General features: G+C 35.9%; 3 protein-coding genes and 2 long non-coding RNA genes across 15 annotated transcripts; 1 reads left to right on the top strand and 4 right to left on the bottom strand.

Annotated features, from left to right (window-relative positions):
• Positions 1 to 538: 538 nt before the first annotated feature.
• LOC148175654 (uncharacterized) lies at positions 539 to 10,827 on the bottom strand. Of its 7 annotated transcripts, none has more exons than XR_015769929.1 (12): positions 10,585 to 10,827; positions 10,083 to 10,220; positions 9,611 to 9,828; positions 8,974 to 9,268; positions 8,507 to 8,606; positions 8,270 to 8,447; positions 7,351 to 7,534; positions 7,019 to 7,189; positions 6,262 to 6,418; positions 5,590 to 6,208; positions 5,490 to 5,540; positions 539 to 721 (listed from the first exon to the last, which is right to left on the bottom strand). It is a non-coding gene; the product is annotated as an uncharacterized LOC148175654 (long non-coding RNA). The 7 variants fall into 7 exon arrangements; XR_015769932.1 differs by having other exon boundaries at positions 8,520 to 8,606; positions 8,936 to 9,268; XR_015769930.1 differs by having other exon boundaries at positions 8,513 to 8,606; positions 8,936 to 9,268.
• Positions 10,828 to 11,225: 398 nt separating this feature from the next.
• Positions 11,226 to 12,724, bottom strand: LOC148175655 (uncharacterized). 5 transcript variants are annotated; one of them, XR_015769926.1, is made up of 5 exons: positions 12,639 to 12,724; positions 12,437 to 12,592; positions 12,008 to 12,387; positions 11,628 to 11,842; positions 11,226 to 11,384 (listed from the first exon to the last, which is right to left on the bottom strand). XR_015769926.1 is itself a non-coding variant. In XM_088034054.1 (3 exons), the coding sequence occupies exons 1-3, from the start codon at positions 12,720 to 12,722 to the stop codon at positions 12,256 to 12,258; spliced, it is 372 nt and encodes a 123-aa protein (XP_087890180.1). In that variant the 5' UTR covers positions 12,723 to 12,724; the 3' UTR covers positions 11,525 to 12,255. The 5 variants fall into 5 exon arrangements, 1 of the variants encoding a protein (XP_087890180.1); XR_015769925.1 differs by having other exon boundaries at positions 11,628 to 11,946; XR_015769927.1 differs by lacking the exon at positions 11,628 to 11,842.
• Positions 12,725 to 12,755: 31 nt separating this feature from the next.
• On the bottom strand, positions 12,756 to 13,154 carry LOC148175656 (uncharacterized). Its single transcript, XR_015769935.1, has 2 exons — positions 12,955 to 13,154; positions 12,756 to 12,901 (listed from the first exon to the last, which is right to left on the bottom strand). It is a non-coding gene; the product is annotated as an uncharacterized LOC148175656 (long non-coding RNA).
• Positions 13,155 to 20,912: 7,758 nt separating this feature from the next.
• On the top strand, positions 20,913 to 22,106 carry LOC148175657 (INO80 complex subunit B). Its single transcript, XM_088034514.1, has 3 exons — positions 20,913 to 21,176; positions 21,230 to 21,609; positions 21,663 to 22,106. Exons 1-3 carry the CDS (start codon positions 21,173 to 21,175, stop codon positions 22,059 to 22,061), a joined length of 783 nt encoding a protein of 260 aa, XP_087890640.1. The 5' UTR covers positions 20,913 to 21,172; the 3' UTR covers positions 22,062 to 22,106.
• Positions 22,099 to 23,642, bottom strand: temp (protein prenyltransferase alpha subunit repeat-containing protein tempura). Its single transcript, XM_088034512.1, has 2 exons — positions 23,475 to 23,642; positions 22,099 to 23,427 (listed from the first exon to the last, which is right to left on the bottom strand). Exons 1-2 carry the CDS (start codon positions 23,546 to 23,548, stop codon positions 22,203 to 22,205), a joined length of 1,299 nt encoding a protein of 432 aa, XP_087890638.1. The 5' UTR covers positions 23,549 to 23,642; the 3' UTR covers positions 22,099 to 22,202.
• Positions 23,643 to 23,653: the final 11 nt, after the last annotated feature.

The raw sequence follows: 23,653 nt of genomic DNA on the forward strand, positions 1-23,653 counted from the left end.
TAAATTTGTTGTAGTTTTTTCTTACATGAATAAAAATTTCTTTAAATTATTTAATTTTTTTTATACAATTTTAAGTTATGATTCTGTAAAAATTTAGCAACAATTTGTGAAGTGACGCCATATACACGCGGGTAGCGAAAGTTAAAAATATTTATAGTAAATTGTCATTGACAAAAATTTTAGAATTCTTAAAAATTTTAATTTTTCAAAAATTACATTTCAACTTTTTAAAAATTAAAAACGGTGGCGCCATCTATCAATGAGTAGCAAAAGCTCAAAATTGTTATTAAAGAAAACTGTAAAACGTCAATAATATAATAGACACTTTCGTGTCTATTATATTATTAACATTATAAATAATAGACACTCTCTATTATTATATCTCTCATATTAACATCACAAAGAATAGACACTTTCTTATTGAAGCTTGTCGGATAGTGGAGGTTGGGGTCCGGTCCCCACCACCCTTTCCCCATTTTTTTTAGCACTCTTTTATAGTTTTGGAGGAGTCAAGTGTTCGGGAGAGGTAACAATTAGCGCCATCTATTATCGACTTTATTAATTAACCAGGTACAAAAATTAATTCAAATTTTAACAATTTTCAATAGTTTCTTGCCGCGGTTTTGAAGAAGAACACCAACTGCTGCGAACGACGAACTCCTCTACAGAGTGGCACACTCCAGGTCCAAGTTCTCAAAGCAAAAAACAAGTTTTTGAGACACTGAAACAAAATACATTAATTAGAATTAATTTATGGACTTTTTGGGAACATTTTTCAATTACTTGATTCAGTGGCTCGCGAGAGACAAATTGCGACACTTTTCAGATTAAAAAAATGTGACAAAAACGCGAATTTTGGCAATTTCAAATTGACAAAAGCGAAGTTAGCGATTGAAACTGAAAACAGCAATGGAGCGATGCGAAAAAAAGGGACAAGGGCGCGAATTTGAGGGTTTTAAGTTTAGAAACGCGAAGTTAGCAATTTAGACTAAAAACAGCGATAGAGCGATGCGAAAAAAAGGGACAAGGGCGCGAATTTGAGGTTTTTAAGTTTAGAAACGCAAAGTTAGCGATTTAGACAAAAAACAGCGATAGAGCGATGCGAAAAAAAGGGACAAGGGCGCGAATTCGAGGGTTTTAAGTTTAGAAACGCGAAGTTAGCGATTTAGACTAAAAACAGCGATAGAGCGATGCGAAAAAAAGGGACAAGGGCGCGAATTTGAGGTTTTAAGTTTAGAAACGCGAAGTTAGCGATTTAGACAAAAAACAGCGATAGAGCGATGCGAAAAAAAGGGACAAGGGCGCGAATTTGAGGTTTTTAAGTTTAGAAACGCGAAGTTAGCGATTTAGACTAAAAACAGCGATAGAGCGATGCGAAAAAAAGGGACAAGGGCGCGAATTTGAGGGTTTTAAGTTTAGAAACGCGAAGTTAGCAATTTAGACTAAAAACAGCGATAGAGCGATGCGAAAAAAAGGGACAAGGGCGCGAATTTGAGGTTTTTAAGTTTAGAAACGCGAAGTTAGCGATTTAGACTAAAAACAGCGATAGAGCGATGCGAAAAAAAGGGACAAGGGCGCGAATTTGAGGTTTTTAAGTTTAGAAACGCGAAGTTAGCAATTTAGACAAAAAACAGCGATAGAGCGATGCGAAAAAAAGGGACAAGGGCGCGAATTTGAGGTTTTTAAGTTTAGAAACGCGAAGTTAGCGATTTAGACAAAAAACAGCGATAGAGCGATGCGAAAAAAAGGGACAAGGGCGCGAATTTGAGGTTTTTAAGTTTAGAAACGCGAAGTTAGCGATTTAGACTAAAAACAGCGATAGAGCGATGCGAAAAAAAGGGACAAGGGCGCGAATTTGAGGTTTTTAAGTTTAGAAACGCGAAGTTAGCGATTTAGACTAAAAACAGCGATAGAGCGATGCGAAAAAAAGGGACAAGGGCGCGAATTTGAGGTTTTAAGTTTAGAAACGCGAAGTTAGCGATTTAGACAAAAAACAGCGATAGAGCGATGCGAAAAAAAGGGACAAGGGCGCGAATTTGAGGTTTTTAAGTTTAGAAACGCGAAGTTAGCGATTTAGACTAAAAACAGCGATAGAGCGATGCGAAAAAAAGGGACAAGGGCGCGAATTTGAGGGTTTTAAGTTTAGAAACGCGAAGTTAGCAATTTAGACTAAAAACAGCGATAGAGCGATGCGAAAAAAAGGGACAAGGGCGCGAATTTGAGGGTTTTAAGTTTAGAAACGCGAAGTTAGCAATTTAGACAAAAAACAGCGATAGAGCGATGCGAAAAAAAGGGACAAGGGCGCGAATTTGAGGTTTTTAAGTTTAGAAACGCGAAGTTAGCGATTTAGACTAAAAACAGCGATAGAGCGATGCGAAAAAAAGGGACAAGGGCGCGAATTTGAGGTTTTTAAGTTTAGAAACGCGAAGTTAGCGATTTAGACTAAAAACAGCGATAGAGCGATGCGAAAAAAAGGGACAAGGGCGCGAATTTGAGGTTTTTAAGTTTAGAAACGCGAAGTTAGCAATTTAGACTAAAAACAGCGATAGAGCGATGCGAAAAAAAGGGACAAGGGCGCGAATTTGAGGTTTTTAAGTTTAGAAACGCGAAGTTAGCAATTTAGACAAAAAACAGCGATAGAGCGATGCGAAAAAAAGGGACAAGGGCGCGAATTTGAGGTTTTTAAGTTTAGAAACGCGAAGTTAGCGATTTAGACTAAAAACAGCGATAGAGCGATGCGAAAAAAAGGGACAAGGGCGCGAATTTGAGGTTTTTAAGTTTAGAAACGCGAAGTTAGCGATTTAGACAAAAAACAGCGACAGAGCGATGCGAAAAAAAGGAAAAAGGGCGCGAATTCGAGGGTTTTAAGTTAAGAAACGCGAAGTTAGCGATTTAGACAAAAAACAGCGATAGAGCGATGCGAAAAAAAGGGACAAGGGCGCGAATTTGAGGTTTTTAAGTTTAGAAACGCGAAGTTAGCGATTTAGACTAAAAACAGCGATAGAGCGATGCGAAAAAAAGGGACAAGGGCGCGAATTTGAGGGTTTTAAGTTTGGAAACGCGAAGTTAGCAATTTAGACAAAAAACAGCGATAGAGCGATGCGAAAAAAAGGGACAAGGGCGCGAATTTGAGGTTTTTAAGTTTAGAAACGCGAAGTTAGCGATTTAGACTAAAAACAGCGATAGAGCGATGCGAAAAAAAGGGACAAGGGCGCGAATTTGAGGTTTTTAAGTTTAGAAACGCGAAGTTAGCGATTTAGACTAAAAACAGCGATAGAGCGATGCGAAAAAAAGGGACAAGGGCGCGAATTTGAGGTTTTTAAGTTTAGAAACGCGAAGTTAGCAATTTAGACTAAAAACAGCGATAGAGCGATGCGAAAAAAAGGGACAAGGGCGCGAATTTGAGGTTTTTAAGTTTAGAAACGCGAAGTTAGCAATTTAGACAAAAAACAGCGATAGAGCGATGCGAAAAAAAGGGACAAGGGCGCGAATTCGAGGGTTTTAAGTTTGGAAACGCGAAGTTAGCAATTTAGACAAAAAACAGCGATAAGTTTAGAAACGCGAAGTTAGCGATTTAGACTAAAAACAGCGATAGAGCGATGCGAAAAAAAGGGACAAGGGCGCGAATTTGAGGTTTTTAAGTTTAGAAACGCGAAGTTAGCAATTTAGACAAAAAACAGCGATAGAGCGATGCGAAAAAAAGGGACAAGGGCGCGAATTCGAGGGTTTTAAGTTTAGAAACGCGAAGTTAGCAATTTAGACAAAAAACAGCGATAGAGCGATGCGAAAAAAAGGGACAAGGGCGCGAATTTGAGGTTTTTAAGTTTAGAAACGCGAAGTTAGCGATTTAGACTAAAAACAGCGATAGAGCGATGCGAAAAAAAGGGACAAGGGCGCGAATTTGAGGTTTTTAAGTTTAGAAACGCGAAGTTAGCGATTTAGACTAAAAACAGCGATAGAGCGATGCGAAAAAAAGGGACAAGGGCGCGAATTTGAGGTTTTTAAGTTTAGAAACGCGAAGTTAGCGATTTAGACTAAAAACAGCGATAGAGCGATGCGAAAAAAAGGGACAAGGGCGCGAATTTGAGGTTTGTTTCGAAACGCGAAGTTAGCAATTTAGACAAAAAACAGCGATAGAACGATGCGAAAAAAAGGGACAAGGGCGCGAATTTGAGGTTTTTAAGTTTAGAAACGCGAAGTTAGCAATTTAGACTAAAAACAGCGATAGAGCGATGCGAAAAAAAGGGACAAGGGCGCGAATTCGAGGGTTTTAAGTTTGGAAACGCGAAGTTAGCAATTTAGACAAAAAACAGCGATAGAGCGATGCGAAAAAAAGGGACAAGGGCGCGAATTTGAGGTTTTTAAGTTTAGAAACGCGAAGTTAGCGATTTAGACTAAAAACAGCGATAGAGCGATGCGAAAAAAAGGGACAAGGGCGCGAATTTGAGGTTTTTAAGTTTAGAAACGCGAAGTTAGCGATTTAGACTAAAAACAGCGATAGAGCGATGCGAAAAAAAGGGACAAGGGCGCGAATTTGAGGTTTTTAAGTTTAGAAACGCGAAGTTAGCAATTTAGACTAAAAACAGCGATAGAGCGATGCGAAAAAAAGGGACAAGGGCGCGAATTTGAGGTTTTTAAGTTTAGAAACGCGAAGTTAGCAATTTAGACAAAAAACAGCGATAGAGCGATGCGAAAAAAAGGGACAAGGGCGCGAATTTGAGGTTTTTAAGTTTAGAAACGCGAAGTTAGCGATTTAGACTAAAAACAGCGATAGAGCGATGCGAAAAAAAGGGACAAGGGCGCGAATTTGAGGTTTTTAAGTTTAGAAACGCGAAGTTAGCAATTTAGACAAAAAACAGCGATAGAGCGATGCGAAAAAAAGGGACAAGGGCGCGAATTCGAGGGTTTTAAGTTTAGAAACGCGAAGTTAGCAATTTAGACTAAAAACAGCGATAGAGCGATGCGAAAAAAAGGGACAAGGGCGCGAATTTGAGGTTTTTAAGTTTAGAAACGCGAAGTTAGCAATTTAGACAAAAAACAGCGATAGAGCGATGCGAAAAAAAGGGACAAGGGCGCGAATTTGAGGTTTTTAAGTTTAGAAACGCGAAGTTAGCGATTTAGACTAAAAACAGCGATAGAGCGATGCGAAAAAAAGGGACAAGGGCGCGAATTTGAGGTTTTTAAGTTTAGAAACGCGAAGTTAGCGATTTAGACTAAAAACAGCGATAGAGCGATGCGAAAAAAAGGGACAAGGGCGCGAATTTGAGGTTTTTAAGTTTACAAACGCGAAGTTAGTGATTTAGACCAAAAACGGCAACAGAGCGAAGCAAAAAAAAGGGATGAGAGCGCGAATTTGAGAATTTTAAGTTTACAAACGCGAAGTTAGCAATTTAGACTAAAAACAGCGACAAGACGATACAAAAAAAAGAGACAAGGGCGTGAATTTCGGCAATTCATACAAGATCAAAGAGTTTAGCCAACCGGCTCACCTCAGTTTCACAGCTATCCATCATCCAGGCATTTTCAAGTGTTCGCCAGATCTAAAAAATTAAACTATGAACACACTAAACTTGCAAAAGCGAAACAAACCTTCTACCGACACAATTTCGAGCCTAGGAGTGCCACCGCTTCTTTCTTCTTCTTCTTCTTCTGTCCAAGTCAACTCATGAAGTTTCCAACACGTTGCACGGCATAATGAAGATGGATGAATAGAGAAATTCAATAGAAATGGTGGACAGAATGAATTTTAGTGTATCAAAGTCAACCCCCGCGAACACAAGCACCGTAGGAGATTTTGGTGAACCCAAAATTAACTCGGCCCTCGGTATTCAGACAAAGCCTATCCCGTGGGTGAGCATTTTGACCAAGGTATCCCGTAAAGTGCGTCTACACTCCTAGACAATGCTAACATAATTATTTTATAAATAAAAAGGTTTTAAACTTATACTGACTGCAACTATGTTAGTTTTGTGAAGAAGGGCAGTTGTGTTTCTACCGACAACTAACTTAAACTCCCGCTCCTAGCTCAGTGTCCTAAGCCCCCTACAGATAAAGTTCGAGCCTACTTTCTTAATTGTGTTGGTATAGCTAATACACTGTCTCAAGTTCTCAAGTCTAATTAAAATAAAAAAAAAGGGAAATTCAAAATTTGATAGAGATCTAATTTATAGAAAACATAGTAATTAAAGATTTCTGAAGCAATCTGAATCTGGAATAAAACTTCCGGTTATTGGGATCAGCAAATAGAAAGAAAACGCTTACCATTGTTTAGCATCTTTTATCTCTCCAACAACTGAACCCCTGCTACTTCCATCTTGAAAACAACTTTAGCTGAGGTTATCCACCCACCATCGATTAACTCTTGCCAATTTGTCCATCAATGCAGTTGGTCATTCCCACTCCACTCATCGAAGGTAATCTGAAACAAGACCGTTTGAATTATTAAATAATAAACTATAGTCGAAATTTTGTAATTTTGGTTTATCTCTAGTCACTTTTTTACCAATAGAGTTCTAATTGAAAGTCTAATTCACTTTGCTACATTTTTCTATTCTGTTAATGTTTTTCAGTAGTCAGACCAGAAACGTCCACACAAGTCCAAAGATTTACATTTACAGTTAAAACAAATGTTAATGATTACGTAATTATCCAAAATGAAAAAAAAATGAAATGTGTTCTTACAAATGTGTACTTAGCAATCACTGCTGTTTTATTTCCGAGAAATTGATGCAGAACCAACCATTTTCTAGAGCACTAAAATCACAAATGTCATTTTTTTTAAATGCATCAAAATGCCTAAAAGTCGATAGTAGGCACAATTTCTGGTAGGCACAAAAATACGTAATTCACTGAACCAATCAGAAGCAAGTATTTTTGCCGATTGTACAAGTCCAGTGGAAATTTATTTTGACAATTTGGAGGAAAATTCAAACTTTGTCATAGCAATAACTTGAAATTTCAAAGTTTAATGTCGTCCTTCGAGTTTAAAAACAAAAATTAAAAGAAATGTGCAAATTACCCAATCAAGAACGCTGAATTTTCACGATTTCCATCAACAACAACCAAAACGGCGGAAATCATATTTGTATCTGAAGAAACGCAACACAAAAGTTTCCAAATGATGAATTTCTCATTGCGAAAAAATCCTCCATGTGGCCGTTGAGACGTCTATTCTGTACTCTTCTCTTCCCTGAAAACATTCAAAAATCACAACCAAGAATACAAGAAAATCAGCGACTTCGAAACAACCAATCGGAAGAATAAATTTTTGGCCATATTTAAGTTTAGTAAAATTTGAATAACATGGAGTGGACAGTTTGACAAACAAAAAATCAAAGAAGTGCAAATTACTCTCATAACAAAAGATGAAATTTTCTATCCAAAAACGTTCTTGTATAAGAAGTGATGCTGTGGTCAAAAGGGCCCAACCTTCCGCGTGATTGTTGATCCCAGACTGCATCCAGGAAACGTCTGAACCACGAGACTTCACGAAAACCATAAAAGTTCTCAGATTAAGCTCATCCGCATTGGTAAACTGGAAAAATTAAAAAGTTACCCAAGTCTGCTGAACTCTAAGACCAGACCAGACATCCAAGATTTTGAGAGACGTTTTTATAATTCTTCAGTCCCTTTCTGCGTAGTTAGGGGTGCAATTGCATCTTAATGTTTTATCTTATGTTTTAAACACAGAAAGGGGCTGAAGAATTATAAAAACGTCACTCAAATCTTAGATGCCTGTCGGGTCTAGGCTAGAACACGCAAGTGGAATCGCGGCTTAAGCTTACATAACATGTTTATAATATATTTGGTAATTACCAGAGAGAACAAATAAATAATGTCTCACCCAGCCAGAAGCTGCAACTAGTTCTCATTTTCCTAAAGTTCTATAAATGTAATAAAAATCTATCTCTGTAGTGATGCCAGTTTTAATCAATCAAATCAAATAAGTCAAAAAATGCTCTACTGCAGTGCGATATCCTAAAAAAATTACTCGCTCAAAAATTTCTGCCGTTTGTTAAAAGTCATCTTGGCATTCTAATAGAGCAATGGACTGGTTAAAAGCGAAAATCGACAAACTCCAAAATTTAGATTTATAACAAATTGAACTAATTAAAATATGATTGCGGAAGTAAAAGTTGGCTCATTTCGGTTGGATGTAGCTAGTTTCAATTCTTGTTCATAGTTTGATTGTGTTTGTCTGTAAGACCACATCAAACCATCAATAGAGACAGTACAAGTAGCAACAAACTTTTCATTTTTAAAAACTCACCCTGTCTCTTCACTTTGCAGCTATGATGGTGATTCTTCACTTCTTGATAGAAAGTCAAAATCTCCTTGCTTAGTAAATAAAGAAGTTCGTTCGCTGCATGATTGGTTGCTTGCTGAACCGGTTGTAAAAGCCGGAACTTGTTTTTTTTTACTCCAAATAATTCCACAACTTCTCTTTCCTGAAAGATTTAAAAATTAGTTAAAAACCGTCTGCAATAAACATCAGATTTCCCTATACTTTTACCAATTACTTGTGTTTCATTTCCAGGAAGTTGATACTAGAAGACAACCGCAGCCCCTTTTACTCTCTTTGCTTTTCTCAGCCACTTTCCAGAAAACTAAAATCACAAATGTCAAATGTCATTTTTTTTAATTCATCAAAATGCCTAAAAGTCGACGAGTAGGCACAATTACTGGTAGGCACGAAAACACAAATTCACTCAACCAATCAAATGCAAGTATTTTTGTCCTTTGTACAAGTCCAGTGGAAATTTATTTTGACAACATGGAAAAAAACTCAAACAATTTCGCAGCAATTCTTTAAGTTGACAAATTTAATGTCTTCTTGCCAGTTTGGTAAACAAAAAATTAAGGACGTGCAAATTACCTAATCAAGGAATAGCAAAATCTCTAATAAAAAGATGGTCAAGAAAAGACCTCTACAAACCATAAAATATTTCTGTTGATTTCTTGAGGTGAACTCACAGTGATCGCAGTTATCATCCATCATTAAACGACTTCCAACAACTTCCTCCACAAATTATACTAAATATACGTTTCTGACAAGTATGTTGGCTATACCAAAGTTGTTTTTCGACCTCCACGTCACACGTCTTTGGATTTCTTCATGTCCTTGTAGTTATTCAACATCTCAACGACTATAAAGTCCTTTTGAGTTCAAATTCAAACTGGTGTACTTTAAGTGTTCGTTCTTCTCCTTCGTCTTCTACTTCATGAAATGCTCCTTGATTTGTTGTAAACAAATGCCTCCATGTTCTTCCTGAAACAGAGTTTTTTTCATTAATCACCTAATTCATGTTCAACGAGCAGTTTGAACAATACAAAAGAAAAGTGTTGGGTGCAATTAATCAACTTGACTACACAAGCGCCATAATACGCAAAGAACAAAAAAAAGCACAACAATCTTCAAATCTGAGCTCATAGTTTAACTTTACACTTTCGTTCTTAAATTAATAAACGAGACAAGATCGCAACAGCCAAAGTTTCCAAACGATGAATTTCTCAAAAAATATTTACAATTGTTAATATTTTCAACAGTGCTGTGAGATTTTGTTACAAAAACATGCAAAAGAAAAGATTATAGAATCCTCCACTTACTGACCTAATTTGGGAATTCACATCGTAATCCTTCATGTGGCAGTCAGGACATCTATTTTAGGACATCCTCCCAGAACGAGGAACCGAAAACTTGCTGCAAATCCATTCCACAACACCAACTTAAAACAGCTTCAAATAAAGTTGTTGACTTGCGTAATTTATGTCGTAGCATTCCAAGGAAAACGAGAAACTCAACAAGTATTCTGCTGGTCTCTTCATATTCTGAAAACATGTCTAAATTAATAGAAAATATAACGCTTGAACTGCAGCACATAGGCAACCAATAATACATCTTAGTGATTTCGCCGTGTATAGTAACTTTTGTTTTCTTAGGTTGATGTCAAATTTGCACATTTGTTTAACCAATCAAAAGTAAGCAGTTTTGTCCACTTCAAGTCTAGTGGAAACTGAACAAAGAGGAAAAAGTTGAAAGTGCAAATTTAGTAACAAAACCTAAAATGATTCTTAAAACTCACTCTATCAAAATAAAAAAAATTGGCAACTAGCATTTCCCTCAAACTTTAGCACTTTGCGACACTGACTCGGCTTTTTTGCAGGTTACGCTGGCCTCCTTTTACTTCTACAACTTTTTAAAATCACCTCTGTTCTTGTCCCTAAAAGCAGAAGATTAGTTAGACTGAAAACCATTACGCAACGTTTATAAGTACAAAGTTTTTCTTAACAAAGTCACGCGACAATCTTTCACGTAAAAATAGTTTTTTTGTAATAAATTAGGTCACATCAAATCACCTCAATTGCATTTTGAAGACTTGAGAAAACATGAAAAACTTCCACTTGCTACGCACAACACCAAACCGTGGAGTTAAACACTTTCGAAAAGCATAAAAGACAAAACTAATAACTAAACAACAACAAAACTAATAAATTTGAAACCGGTAAACATCGGGAGAAGTTTTTGGATGAAAGCAACCTTGCAGAAGAATGCTAAACTTGTGGTTTTAAGAAAGCAAAACGAACCTTTAACTTGTTGGTACAATGAGCCATCAGATCAGAACTTCGTACTTAAGAGTACCACCGCGTCTTGCTTAGTTTCAACAAGGCCGTTCAAATCACGTTTCTGCGTCCACATCCTTGCAATCTTCATTGTCCTTCTTTCCTTCCTCCTTCCTAAAAGGATTCCTGTTCTTCATGTAGAAGCAGCTCTGACTTTCTCTGCAGTTGCTAATTATTCACGTTAAGTGAAGCCGTCAATTGTCTTCTTCAACTGCAACCGACATAAAGATAAGACCATGAACAGAGAAAAGAAATTGAATAAACCTCCTATCCTTCCTAAACTAACAGCGATGCATTTTCAGTATTGTAGGATTTCACGGACGAGAATCGCTGTGTTATCTGTGTAGTTGGCTAACAATGTTCTCTAGGTCCTGGGTCCTGGATCTGCGGTGTAAACCAGGTCTGATTACTCCTGGAGAATTTGGTAAATTTCTACCGAAATCTTCAGTTCAGTTAGAGAAATTGAAAAAACTGTATAACTTACCTGAAATAAACAAGAGGTGAAATTTCCTATCAACAAAAGCAGCAGGAAGTGTCATCAAACAAGTTTTCTCGACAATGATGTTGTCAAACGTGTTCCCAATCAAGGATCCAGAATGCATGAACTTCCATTTTCAGAAGGCGATTTCACCACTGACTTCCAATGAAACTTTCAACTTGAATCATTTCTTTCGTACCATTTCCAGAGAATTGAACACGTCGATAGTAAAAATGTTTGTAGCTGTCTTGTTTAAGCAGCAGCATCATCATTAATCGTTTCAACTCTGAAACAAGCCTTAATTAGTAAAAATGTCTACGCCTGAACATGCATCGCATAGGCAACCAATAATACAAGCTAGTGACTTTGTCTAGTTTAGTAAATTTTGTTTTCTAAGGTTAATGACAGATGACCCTTCGTTTAACCAATCAGAAGAAAGCATTTTTGTCCGTTTCAAGTCTAGTGGAAATCGAACAAATGGAGGGAAATTCAAACAGTAACAAAACTTAAAATTATTCTTGAAACTCACCCTGTTAAAATAAATCGAATCTTCCGGAAAAATGCTGAACTTGTTAGTTTTAAGAAAGTAAAACAAACTTTCAATTTGTCGGTACAATGAGCCATCACAACTTTATACCAAAAGTACCACCACGTCTTGCTTAGTTTCAACAAGGCCGTTGAAATCACGTTTCCACGTCCACATCCACATCCTTACAATTTTCATTGTCCTTTTTTTTCTCCTTCCTAAAAAGATTTGTTTTTTCATGTAGAAGCAGCTCTGACTTTCTCTGCAGTTGCTGACTATTCACGTTAACTGAAGCCGTCAATTAATTGCGTCTGCTTGTTTGCTTTAGCCGCAACAGAGATAAAGATGAGACCATGAATGAAGAGAAAAGAAAATAAACAAACCTTCCATCTTTCCTAAACCAAAATCGATGCATTTTTAGCCTGTAGGAACTCGCATTTTCAAGAAACAAGTGAAAATTTTCTTTTTCCATGAGTTTCCATTTCCTGATCTTTTCTTAATTTCAAAAAATAGTTCAAAAGACAGCAGATATCCTCAACAGCCTTTGCAGTAGTTTCTTTCGTGACCACTGGTTCTTAATGACGCTCTGTTTGCGTTGGTCAAGTTCCTTTGGGTCTTTCTCTAGAGAACACTATGGTACTTTCGGGTTTTGGTGCGCGAACGCTTGAAGACTCATCATGTTTGAAACGTTGCAAACTTCGTGCTCTTGCAATGAAATCAGCAACATTTTGAACATCTCCCAGTCACCAAACGACATCAGCAACTAAGAAAAAAAAACATTCACCTTTGACTCCAACCAGTTTGAGTTTTACCTTTTTCAGCTCATCCACGTCGCAGTCAAACAGCACGTTTCCCGTGATGTGTTCTTGGATCACTTTACTGTGCCCAAGCAGCATCAAATGACTGATTTCTTCAGCTTTGACAACTTGCACGTTCTTTTCACGTTGAGCGACGATAAGCGCCTGAAACTACGGTAAAAATAAGCAAAAATTCCAATTTTAAATACAAATTTACCGCAAAGTAACGAAATGCTAGGGGGTAACCGCTAGTGGTACAATCTGATTTGTAGATTGCATTCCATTCTAACCATTTGACCATAACTTGGCTTTTGTTGGGGCATGGTCAGTTACTTCAGGTTAATGCAGAACGTGCTGACATCCACTCGAGCTTATTGGGATTCAACCAGGAGATGGGTGGTATAATCAAGGCTGTGAGGTGTGTGGTCATAAGAAAACCATAATCTTCTATAGACCAAGTTTTTGTAAATAATGTTGAACCTGAAATACCACAAAGCATGTTGAAGCTGTGATTCAAACAATTTTCAGCTTACCTGTGTTACAAAACTTCAGCGAGAATCCATAAACTTGTTGCAAATCAATTTCACCAACACCAACTGAAAACAAGTAGTCTTGATGAAGAAAAATTGACATTTGAATATGTAGCATATAGGCAACCAATAATACACCTTAAAGATTTCGTGGTGAATAGTAACTTTTGTTTCCTTAGGTTGAAAGCAAATAGCATATTCGTTCAACCAATCAAAAATAAGCATCTTTTGTCTAACTTCAAGTCTAATAGAAATTCAAATTGCGAATTTAGAAACATTTAAAATTGTTCTTGAAACTCACCCTTTCGCATCTCGCATTTCTCCTCTCGCATTTTGCGGACTTGACTCAATTTTCTGCAAGTTCCGTTAGCCTCCTTTTACTTCTACAACCATTTTGAAATCACTTCCATTCTTGTCCCTAAAAGCAGAAGATTTAAGAAATCCATGACGCAACGTCCATAAGTAGCACAGTTTATGTTTATTTATGTTTATGTCAACAGCAAATGCAACAATATATCACATAAAAATCATTTTTCGCATCATAAATTAGGTTACATCAAATTACCTCGTCGTATTTTGAAGACTTGGAAAAACATAAAAACGGTAACTTTCACTTACACATAACACCAGACTCGAGACCTGAATACTTTTTAAAGGTACAAAAGCCCTAACAAGACAAATTATCGATTTAAAATCGTAACCTGTTTTGTAAACATCGCGAGAAGTTTTTGCATAAAAGCCATCTAGCGAAATAACGTCAAAGTTGCCTCTCACCAGAGGGCTAAACTTTTGGATTGATTCTTTACTAACCGATTCAGCTGAAATTAGAACCACATTTTTGGTTTTTGAAAAACGAGAAAATAAACACAGTTAATTTTAAATAGGAAATCTTCTACTTGTCTACCAACACAACTTTTTTTCTTTAAGCGTACGTCATTTAATTCCAACCAATCAGACGCGAGCATTTTCGGTGTGATTTTAACTGTTGAAACTATAGGAAAATTTAAAATTAAAATTACTACTTCTGACAACTTCAGCCTGCAGCCATATTTGTCAAGACAGAGAGCGTAAAAAGACTTGAAATATAACAACGACAACAAAGTCAAAAAAGTACCAAAAAAGCAAATCTGAACTTGGTTTTAGTTTTATTTAATATTGTGATGACTGAAGATAGGTCTGGGCTTCGACGTGTGTCTTAGCTTTGCAGTACTAAGCGCGAGCGCAGGACGTTGGAGGTAAAACAAACTTTTCGCACTTTTCATAATAAATTTTGACCGCAAATATCTCCGAAACGGTACGTTTGTCGTATTTTGCATCTATGACGAAAAAGTTGCGCCTTCAAAAGATCTATCGATTCATCTAAAAACATTTACATTTACATGACATTACCCTTCAAAATGAACAATTTTTTTTTCAATCTTTAATAAAATCTAAACTATTGATAAAATACCAAACTATTTATGTAAATTTAGAATCTAAAACTCAATCTGCGACGTTTGATATGCAACATGTTAATTTCTAAAAATCTACTATTTCTTATGTAAAAAATCGCGAGAAAAACGATGCCGCAAACCGCATTCCAATATCTCAAATAGTTTTCGAGATATCGAGCATGAATTGTTTGGAACCTTCAAAAATTTGGCCATCTGGCGACAACCCAAAATTTCAAACGGCCATAACTCGGTTATTTATTGACAAATTTTAAAAAATTATCATATTTTTGGATTCAGCGTGAAATTCTGCGTAAAATGAGACCAAATTTGTTGAGTTTGCTTAATAAATAAACGAGGTATTGGCCAAAAACTGTTTTGAAAACATCATTTTAGGGTGATTTTCAATCAATGTTTTCCAAATGAAAATGACGTTTAATAGCATTGAATTATATATCAGTCGAAAGAGGAGCTTAAAATCTATCTACTGGCCAAATTTGAGATCTATAGGACAAATAGTTTGCGAGTTATGCCAAAAATTAAAAAAAATGAAAAATTTTCATCGTTTGAGTCGCAATTTTTTTTTGCGAAAAATCGACTATCAAATTTTGGGCTTTTAAGCACATTTTCTAACGTAAAATGAGCCGAGAAAAACGATGGCGCCAACCGCATGTCAATATCTCTAATAGTTTCCGAGATATTTAACTTTGAAAATTGGAAAAAATGAGAAAAAATGAAAATCAACTATCCGAAATTTTAATCGGCCATAACTCAGTTATTTGTTGTCGTATCTGAATTTAAATCCCAGATTTGAAATCTGCGTAAAATTCTGCGTTCACTGATGTATAATAACTCAAGTTTACTCAAAAAAATAAGCGAGATATCGGTATGAGAAGTTTGGCCATAGTTTTAGTCATGAATTTATGCGAAAATTTGCAAATTTCGACTTTTGGAAAATCTAAAAACTGTTTCTTATGTAAAAAATCGCGAGAAAAACGATGCCGCAAACCGCATTCCAATATCTCAAATAGTTTTCGAGATATCGAGCATGAATTGTTTGGAACCTTCAAAAATTTGGCCATCTGGCGACAACCCAAAATTTCAAACGGCCATAACTCGGTTATTTATTGACAAATTTTAAAAAATTATCATATTTTTGGATTCAGCGTGAAATTCTGCGTAAAATGAGACCAAATTTGTTGAGTTTGCTTAATAAATAAACGAGGTATTGGCCAAAAACTGTTTTGAAAACATCATTTTAGGGTGATTTTCAATCAATGTTTTCCAAATGAAAATGACGTTTAATAGCATTGAATTATATATCAGTCGAAAGAGGAGCTTAAAATCTATCTACTGGCCAAATTTGAGATCTATAGGACAAATAGTTTGCGAGTTATGCCAAAAATTAAAAAAAATGAAAAATTTTCATCGTTTGAGTCGCAATTTTTTTTTGCGAAAAATCGACTATCAAATTTTGGGCTTTTAAGCACATTTTCTAACGTAAAATGAGCCGAGAAAAACGATGGCGCCAACCGCATGTCAATATCTCTAATAGTTTCCGAGATATTTAACTTTGAAAATTGGAAAAAATGAGAAAAAATGAAAATCAACTATCCGAAATTTTAATCGGCCATAACTCAGTTATTTGTTGTCGTATCTGAATTTAAATCCCAGATTTGAAATCTGCGTAAAATTCTGCGTTCACTGATGTATAATAACTCAAGTTTACTCAAAAAAATAAGCGAGATATCGGTATGAGAAGTTTGGCCATAGTTTTAGTCATGAATTTATGCGAAAATTTGCAAATTTCGACTTTTGGAAAATCTAAAAACTGTTTCTTATGTAAAAAATCGCGAGAAAAACGATGCCGCAAACCGCATTCCAATATCTCAAATAGTTTTCGAGATATCTAGCATGAATTGTTTGGAACCTTCAAAAATTTGGCCATCTGGCGACAACCCAAAATTTCAAACGGCCATAACTCGGTTATTTATTGACAAATTTTAAAAAATTATCATATTTTTGGATTCAGCGTGAAATTCTGCGTAAAATGAGACCAAATTTGTTGAGTTTGCTTAATAAATAAACGAGGTATTGGCCAAAAACTGTTTTGAAAACATCATTTTAGGGTGATTTTCAATCAATGTTTTCCAAATGAAAATGACGTTTAATAGCATTGAATTATATATCAGTCGAAAGAGGAGCTTAAAATCTATCTACTGACCAAATTTGAGATCTATAGGACAAATAGTTTGCGAGTTATGCCAAAAATTAAAAAAAATAAAAAATTTTCATCGTTTGAGTCGCAATTTTTTTTTGCGAAAAATCGACTATCAAATTTTGGGCTTTTAAGCACATTTTCTAACGTAAAATGAGCCGAGAAAAACGATGGCGCAAACCGCATCTCAATATCTCTAATAGTTTCCGAGATATTTAACTTTGAAAATTGGGAAAAATGAGAAAAAATGAAAATCAACTATCCGAAACTTTAATCGGCCATAACTCAGTTATTTGTTGTCGTATCTGAATTTAAATCCCAGATTTGGAATCTGCGTAAAATTCTGCGTACATTGGTGTATAATAACTCAAGTTTACTCTAAAAAATAAGCGAGATATCGGTATGAGAAGTTTGGCCATAGTTTTAGTCATGAATTTTTGCAAAAATTTGCAACTTTCGACTATTGGAAAATCTAAAAACTATTTCTTATGTAAAAAATCGCGAGAAAAACGATGCCGCAAACCGCATTCCAATATCTCAAATAGTTTTCGAGATATCGAGCATGAATTGTTTGGAACCTTCAAAAATTTGGCCATCTGGCGACAACCCAAAATTTCAAACGGCCATAACTCGGTTATTTATTGACAAATTTTAAAAAATTATCATATTTTTGGATTCAGCGTGAAATTCTGCGTAAAATGAGACCAAATTTGTTGAGTTTGCTTAATAAATAAACGAGGTATTGGCCAAAAACTGTTTTGAAAACATCATTTTAGGGTGATTTTCAATCAATGTTTTCCAAATGAAAATGACGTTTAATAGCATTGAATTATATATCAGTCGAAAGAGGAGCTTAAAATCTATCTACTGGCCAAATTTGAGATCTATAGGACAAATAGTTTGCGAGTTATGCCAAAAATTAAAAAAAATGAAAAATTTTCATCGTTTGAGTCGCAATTTTTTTTTGCGAAAAATCGACTATCAAATTTTGGGCTTTTAAGCACATTTTCTAACGTAAAATGAGCCGAGAAAAACGATGGCGCCAACCGCATGTCAATATCTCTAATAGTTTCCGAGATATTTAACTTTGAAAATTGGAAAAAATGAGAAAAAATGAAAATCAACTATCCGAAATTTTAATCGGCCATAACTCAGTTATTTGTTGTCGTATCTGAATTTAAATCCCAGATTTGGAATCTGCGTAAAATTCTGCGTTCACTGATGTATAATAACTCAAGTTTACTCTAAAAAATAAGCGAGATATCGGTATGAGAAGTTTGGCCATAGTTTTAGTCATGAATTTATGCGAAAATTTGCAAATTTCGACTTTTGGAAAATCTAAAAACTGTTTCTTATGTAAAAAATCGCGAGAAAAACGATGCCGCAAACCGCAGTCCAATATCTCAAATAGTTTTCGAGATATCGAGCATGAATTGTTTGGAACCTTCAAAAATTTGGCCATCTGGCGACAACCCAAAATTTCAAACGGCCATAACTCTGTTATTTATTGACAAATTTTAAAAAATTATCATATTTTTGGATTCAGCGTGAAATTCTGCGTAAAATGAGACCAAATTTGTTGAGTTTGCTTAATAAATAAACGAGGTATTGGCCAAAAACTGTTTTGAAAACATCATTTTAGGGTGATTTTCAATCAATGTTTTCCAAATGAAAATGACGTTTAATAGCATTGAATTATATATCAGTCAAAAGAGGAGCTTAAAATCTATCTACTGGCCAAATTTGAGATCTATAGGACAAATAGTTTGCGAGTTATGCCAAAAATTAAAAAAAATGAAAAATTTTCATCGTTTGAGTCGCAATTTTTTTTTGCGAAAAATCGACTATCAAATTTTGGGCTTTTAAGCACATTTTCTAACGTAAAATGAGCCGAGAAAAACGATGGCGCCAACCGCATGTCAATATCTCTAATAGTTTCCGAGATATTTAACTTTGAAAATTGGAAAAAATGAGAAAAAATGAAAATCAACTATCCGAAATTTTAATCGGCCATAACTCAGTTATTTGTTGTCGTATCTGAATTTAAATCCCAGATTTGGAATCTGCGTAAAATTCTGCGTTCACTGATGTATAATAACTCAAGTTTACTCTAAAAAATAAGCGAGATATCGGTATGAGAAGTTTGGCCATAGTTTTAGTCATGAATTTATGCGAAAATTTGCAAATTTCGACTTTTGGAAAATCTAAAAACTGTTTCTTATGTAAAAAATCGCGAGAAAAACGATGCCGCAAACCGCAGTCCAATATCTCAAATAGTTTTCGAGATATCGAGCATGAATTGTTTGGAACCTTCAAAAATTTGGCCATCTGGCGACAACCCAAAATTTCAAACGGCCATAACTCTGTTATTTATTGACAAATTTTAAAAAATTATCATATTTTTGGATTCAGCGTGAAATTCTGCGTAAAATGAGACCAAATTTGTTGAGTTTGCTTAATAAATAAACGAGGTATTGGCCAAAAACTGTTTTGAAAACATCATTTTAGGGTGATTTTCAATCAATGTTTTCCAAATGAAAATGACGTTTAATAGCATTGAATTATATATCAGTCAAAAGAGGAGCTTAAAATCTATCTACTGGCCAAATTTGAGATCTATAGGACAAATAGTTTGCGAGTTATGCCAAAAATTAAAAAAAATGAAAAATTTTCATCGTTTGAGTCGCAATTTTTTTTTGCGAAAAATCGACTATCAAATTTTGGGCTTTTAAGCACATTTTCTAACGTAAAATGAGCCGAGAAAAACGATGGCGCCAACCGCATGTCAATATCTCTAATAGTTTCCGAGATATTTAACTTTGAAAATTGGAAAAAATGAGAAAAAATGAAAATCAACTATCCGAAATTTTAATCGGCCATAACTCAGTTCTTTGTTGTCGTATCTGAATTTAAATCCCAGATTTGGAATCTGCGTAAAATTCTGCGTTCACTGATGTATAATAACTTAAGTTTACTCTAAAAAATAAGCGAGATATCGGTATGAGAAGTTTGGCCATAGTTTTAGTCATGAATTTATGCGAAAATTTGCAAATTTCGACTTTTGGAAAATCTAAAAACTGTTTCTTATGTAAAAAATCGCGAGAAAAACGATGCCGCAAACCGCATTCCAATATCTCAAATAGTTATCGAGATATCGAGCATGAATTGTTTGGAACCTTCAAAAATTTGGCCATCTGGCGACAACCCAAAATTTCAAACGGCCATAACTCGGTTATTTATTGACAAATTTTAAAAAATTATCATATTTTTGGATTCAGCGTGAAATTCTGCGTAAAATGAGACCAAATTTGTTGAGTTTGCTTAATAAATAAACGAGGTATTGGCCAAAAACTGTTTTGAAAACATCATTTTAGGGTGATTTTCAATCAATGTTTTCCAAATGAAAATGACGTTTAATAGCATTGAATTATATATCAGTCGAAAGAGGAGCTTAAAATCTATCTACTGGCCAAATTTGAGATCTATTGGACAAATAGTTTGCGAGTTATGCCAAAAATTAAAAAAAATGAAAAATTTTCATCGTTTGAGTCGCAATTTTTTTTTGCGAAAAATCGACTATCAAATTTTGGGCTTTTAAGCACATTTTCTAACGTAAAATGAGCCGAGAAAAACGATGGCGCCAACCGCATGTCAATATCTCTAATAGTTTCCGAGATATTTAACTTTGAAAATTGGGAAAGATGAGAAAAAATGAAAATCAACTATCCGAAACTTTAATCGGCCATAACTCAGTTATTTGTTGTCGTATCTGAATTTAAATCCCAGATTTGGAATCTGCGTAAAATTCTGCGTTCACTGATGTATAATAACTCAAGTTTACTCTAAAAAATAAGCGAGATATCGGTATGAGAAGTTTGGCCATAGTTTTAGTCATGAATTTATGCGAAAATTTGCAAATTTCGACTTTTGGAAAATCTAAAAACTGTTTCTTATGTAAAAAATCGCGAGAAAAACGATGCCGCAAACCGCATTCCAATATCTCAAATAGTTTTCGAGATATCGAGCATGAATTGTTTGGAACCTTCAAAAATTTGGCCATCTGGCGACAACCCAAAATTTCAAACGGCCATAACTCGGTTATTTATTGACAAATTTTAAAAAATTACCGCAACTCGATTTGTAAACATCGCGAAAACTGGATCGAATTTTGGAAAACCGAAGAGGAAAAAGTTGTTTGTTTTATGGAGATCTACCACCACTTTAATAATGTACTTCTTTCTATTACACCTGTATACGACCTACCCATAATTTTGTTTTCCCATATTCCAAGAAAACGTATTTTTTTTGCCGACGAGGGCGCCACTGCTCGGGCGCTTTTGACCCTTTTGACATTGTTGACAAATTGAATTTTGGGGTTAGTACGTTTTTTGACTTTTGAAAACTACAAAAAACACAAAGGTAGCAGAAAATATACATACATATATATATTATGGAACATGGAAACATGGAAATTATGTACAATTTCAAAATGCCAACATCTCAAGAGTAAAGAAATCTAACCACACTTCTTTGACACATCTCCGGCGAATCTAAACAGAAACAACAGCCAGGAATGGGTTTGTACACATTGTTTACTCGTAGCAGTTTGACCATCATTGCTAATTTTTAGAGCCCCAAGACCCGCGAAAGTCTAAGAAAAATAAATCGAAAAAGCCAAAGCCTCCGGTCCCTGAAGACGACACTTCTGGAGATCTCCTAATAGTAGACGAATCGAGCAAGAACAAATCTCCAGTCAGTAAACTCCCCGTAGTGGCTTCAACGAGCAGCAAGAAACGGAAAAAACGGGACAGTGCCTCCAGCGATGAAGAACGATGGTTAACTGCTATAGAGTCAGGGAAACTTGAAGACGTGGATGATGAACTGAAGAAAATCAAACCTAAAGACCCCGCTTTGATGACGGCGAGACAACGAGCAATGTACGACCGAGGGGTCGATGGAAATGCTTCTGTAGCTACACCAACTCTTATGTCTTTACCAACTGGTTACAAAGTATGTTGCTGTTGCTGTTGCTATTGTTATGTTACCACAGAGGCGTTTTTTAGGAAAAGGTGATGACAGCGGAGGCCATCCAGAAAGCCGCTATTAAGTCACAGAAGCGGAAACAACTAGCTGACGAGAAACGGGAAAAAGACAAGAAGAAGACCATGGAGAGGCTGCTGAAAAAACAGGAATCTAAAGCGGCCAAAGCGGCGAAAATCAAGATCTCAAAGGCCAACACTCCAATGATTTTATATAGACAAAATGTTAATTTGACCACCATGTCTTTTCCACCAGGGATGGAAATTCCATTTGAGGACAAACTGGAAGAAAAAGAATATGTTAAACCCACGCTCTGCGTCATGGGTTGTGGGAATCTAAAGAAGTATTCCTGCTCCCAGACTCTTGTACCTTTGTGTAGTCTGGCGTGTTATAAAAAGAACATAGCAAACAGAATTCTTTGAGAATTTGGAGATTCTAACGTTGAAATAAGACACGAAATAGATCAACATTTGAATATTTATTTCCTAACATGCACATATCAGTAACAAAATTTGGCACGACTTTAAATGCAAACCGTTGTCCTCCAACCACCTCTAAACTCTTCAGACGTCTTTCATACACATGACAACTTTCAGCCACTTCTCGTACCGCCTCACCAACTCCTGCTCATAAAACGCCGCCGATTGATTAAGATTCTTCTTAATAAACTCGCTCTCACTTTTAACTAAATTTTGATAGAACAAAGAAGATTCCACTCTGTTCAGTGTCTTTAAGAGCTTTGGCTGCGTTTCACCGTCGCTAAAACCTGAGTCTACATTTACAATATTTGTACCATATAAGGCGATTTCTTCAGGTTTCCCGTCTGACCTAAACGGCAGTCCGTGGTATTCATAAGAGGTTTTAATTAAATGGTAGAGTAAGTAGCGCCGGTGGTACCAGACTGCTTCGTGATGAGGAAACACGGAGTTTAACGTCTCAACGGTGTTGTACAAATCGAAGAGGAGCAGACAAAGGTAGTTTACAAAGTTGGTGAGTTCCTCCAAAGGCGTGAGTAATTTGTCCTTTCCTAACATAAACGTGAGAATGTCTCTGGGATCGTTTTCATTAACCAATCTGAAGATTTCCAAGACTTGGTTGTAATAAAACTCGTAGATACAAGAGATTTTTTTGTTGTTCCTCACTGCATTTAGTAAGTACTGCCTATAATGAAAACCTGTGTATTCAGAGACGTGCTGAGACACCCACTGCTGGCTAAACTCAAGCTCTTGATAAACCAGACCACTGAAGCCACCAGTTTTGCTGCCGAGAGTCTCCATGCACCAAATTCTATGCGTCCAAGCGTGGTAATTATTTGCACTTTTTCCAGCAGCCACCTCACAGACATTTAGCTCAGTTTCCAGAAGATTCTGGATAAACTGGACATCACTTTGAAGAGGTACCTTGGTGAGAAGACGACCCAGCAACCACCTTCTGTACCCAAACGCCTCATTTGATTTACTTTTGTACGTCAAAACAATCTTTGAAAATAAGAGTTCGTTTGTGGCACTGATTACATCTCTCTCCACTAATTCACGCTTCATGTTCCAAAACGTGGTCACGTCGGGGTTGATGAGCAACACGCCGATCAATAAATGGTTCAGATTTTGCTCCTTATAAAAAGATAGTTTTCTTTTTGCCAAATGGCGTCTTATTTCGAAAAGCTCCAGATAAGCGTAACGGTAGATGTGTTTAACACACCACGATTCTAAACCAATGTTGTGCTCTTCGTATAGCACTGGGGATTTGTTTTTTGTATTCACATCAGCGGGGATTATCACAAATTCTTTTCTGCAAATAAAAGTTTACGAAAAAGTGAGGTTAGGTCGGTGACATACAATTCAGGGTCCCTTGTAAGAATGTTTTCCAATGTGCGTAAAATTCGCTCAGACATGGAGTTATCATCTTCCATTTTTTAAGGTTGCGGGATTAAACAGGAGGAAAATAAATTGTCTTCGGTTTAAACGTCAAAACATTCTGAAATTGACAGATGAATTGACAAATGAGGTAGTGACAT

Source organism: Gnatocerus cornutus, chromosome 4, assembly GCF_029298725.1.
Source record: "Gnatocerus cornutus isolate USDA-ARS CGAHR chromosome 4, icGnaCorn1.1, whole genome shotgun sequence".
In the NCBI taxonomy this organism is placed as follows: Eukaryota; Metazoa; Arthropoda; class Insecta; order Coleoptera; family Tenebrionidae; genus Gnatocerus; species Gnatocerus cornutus.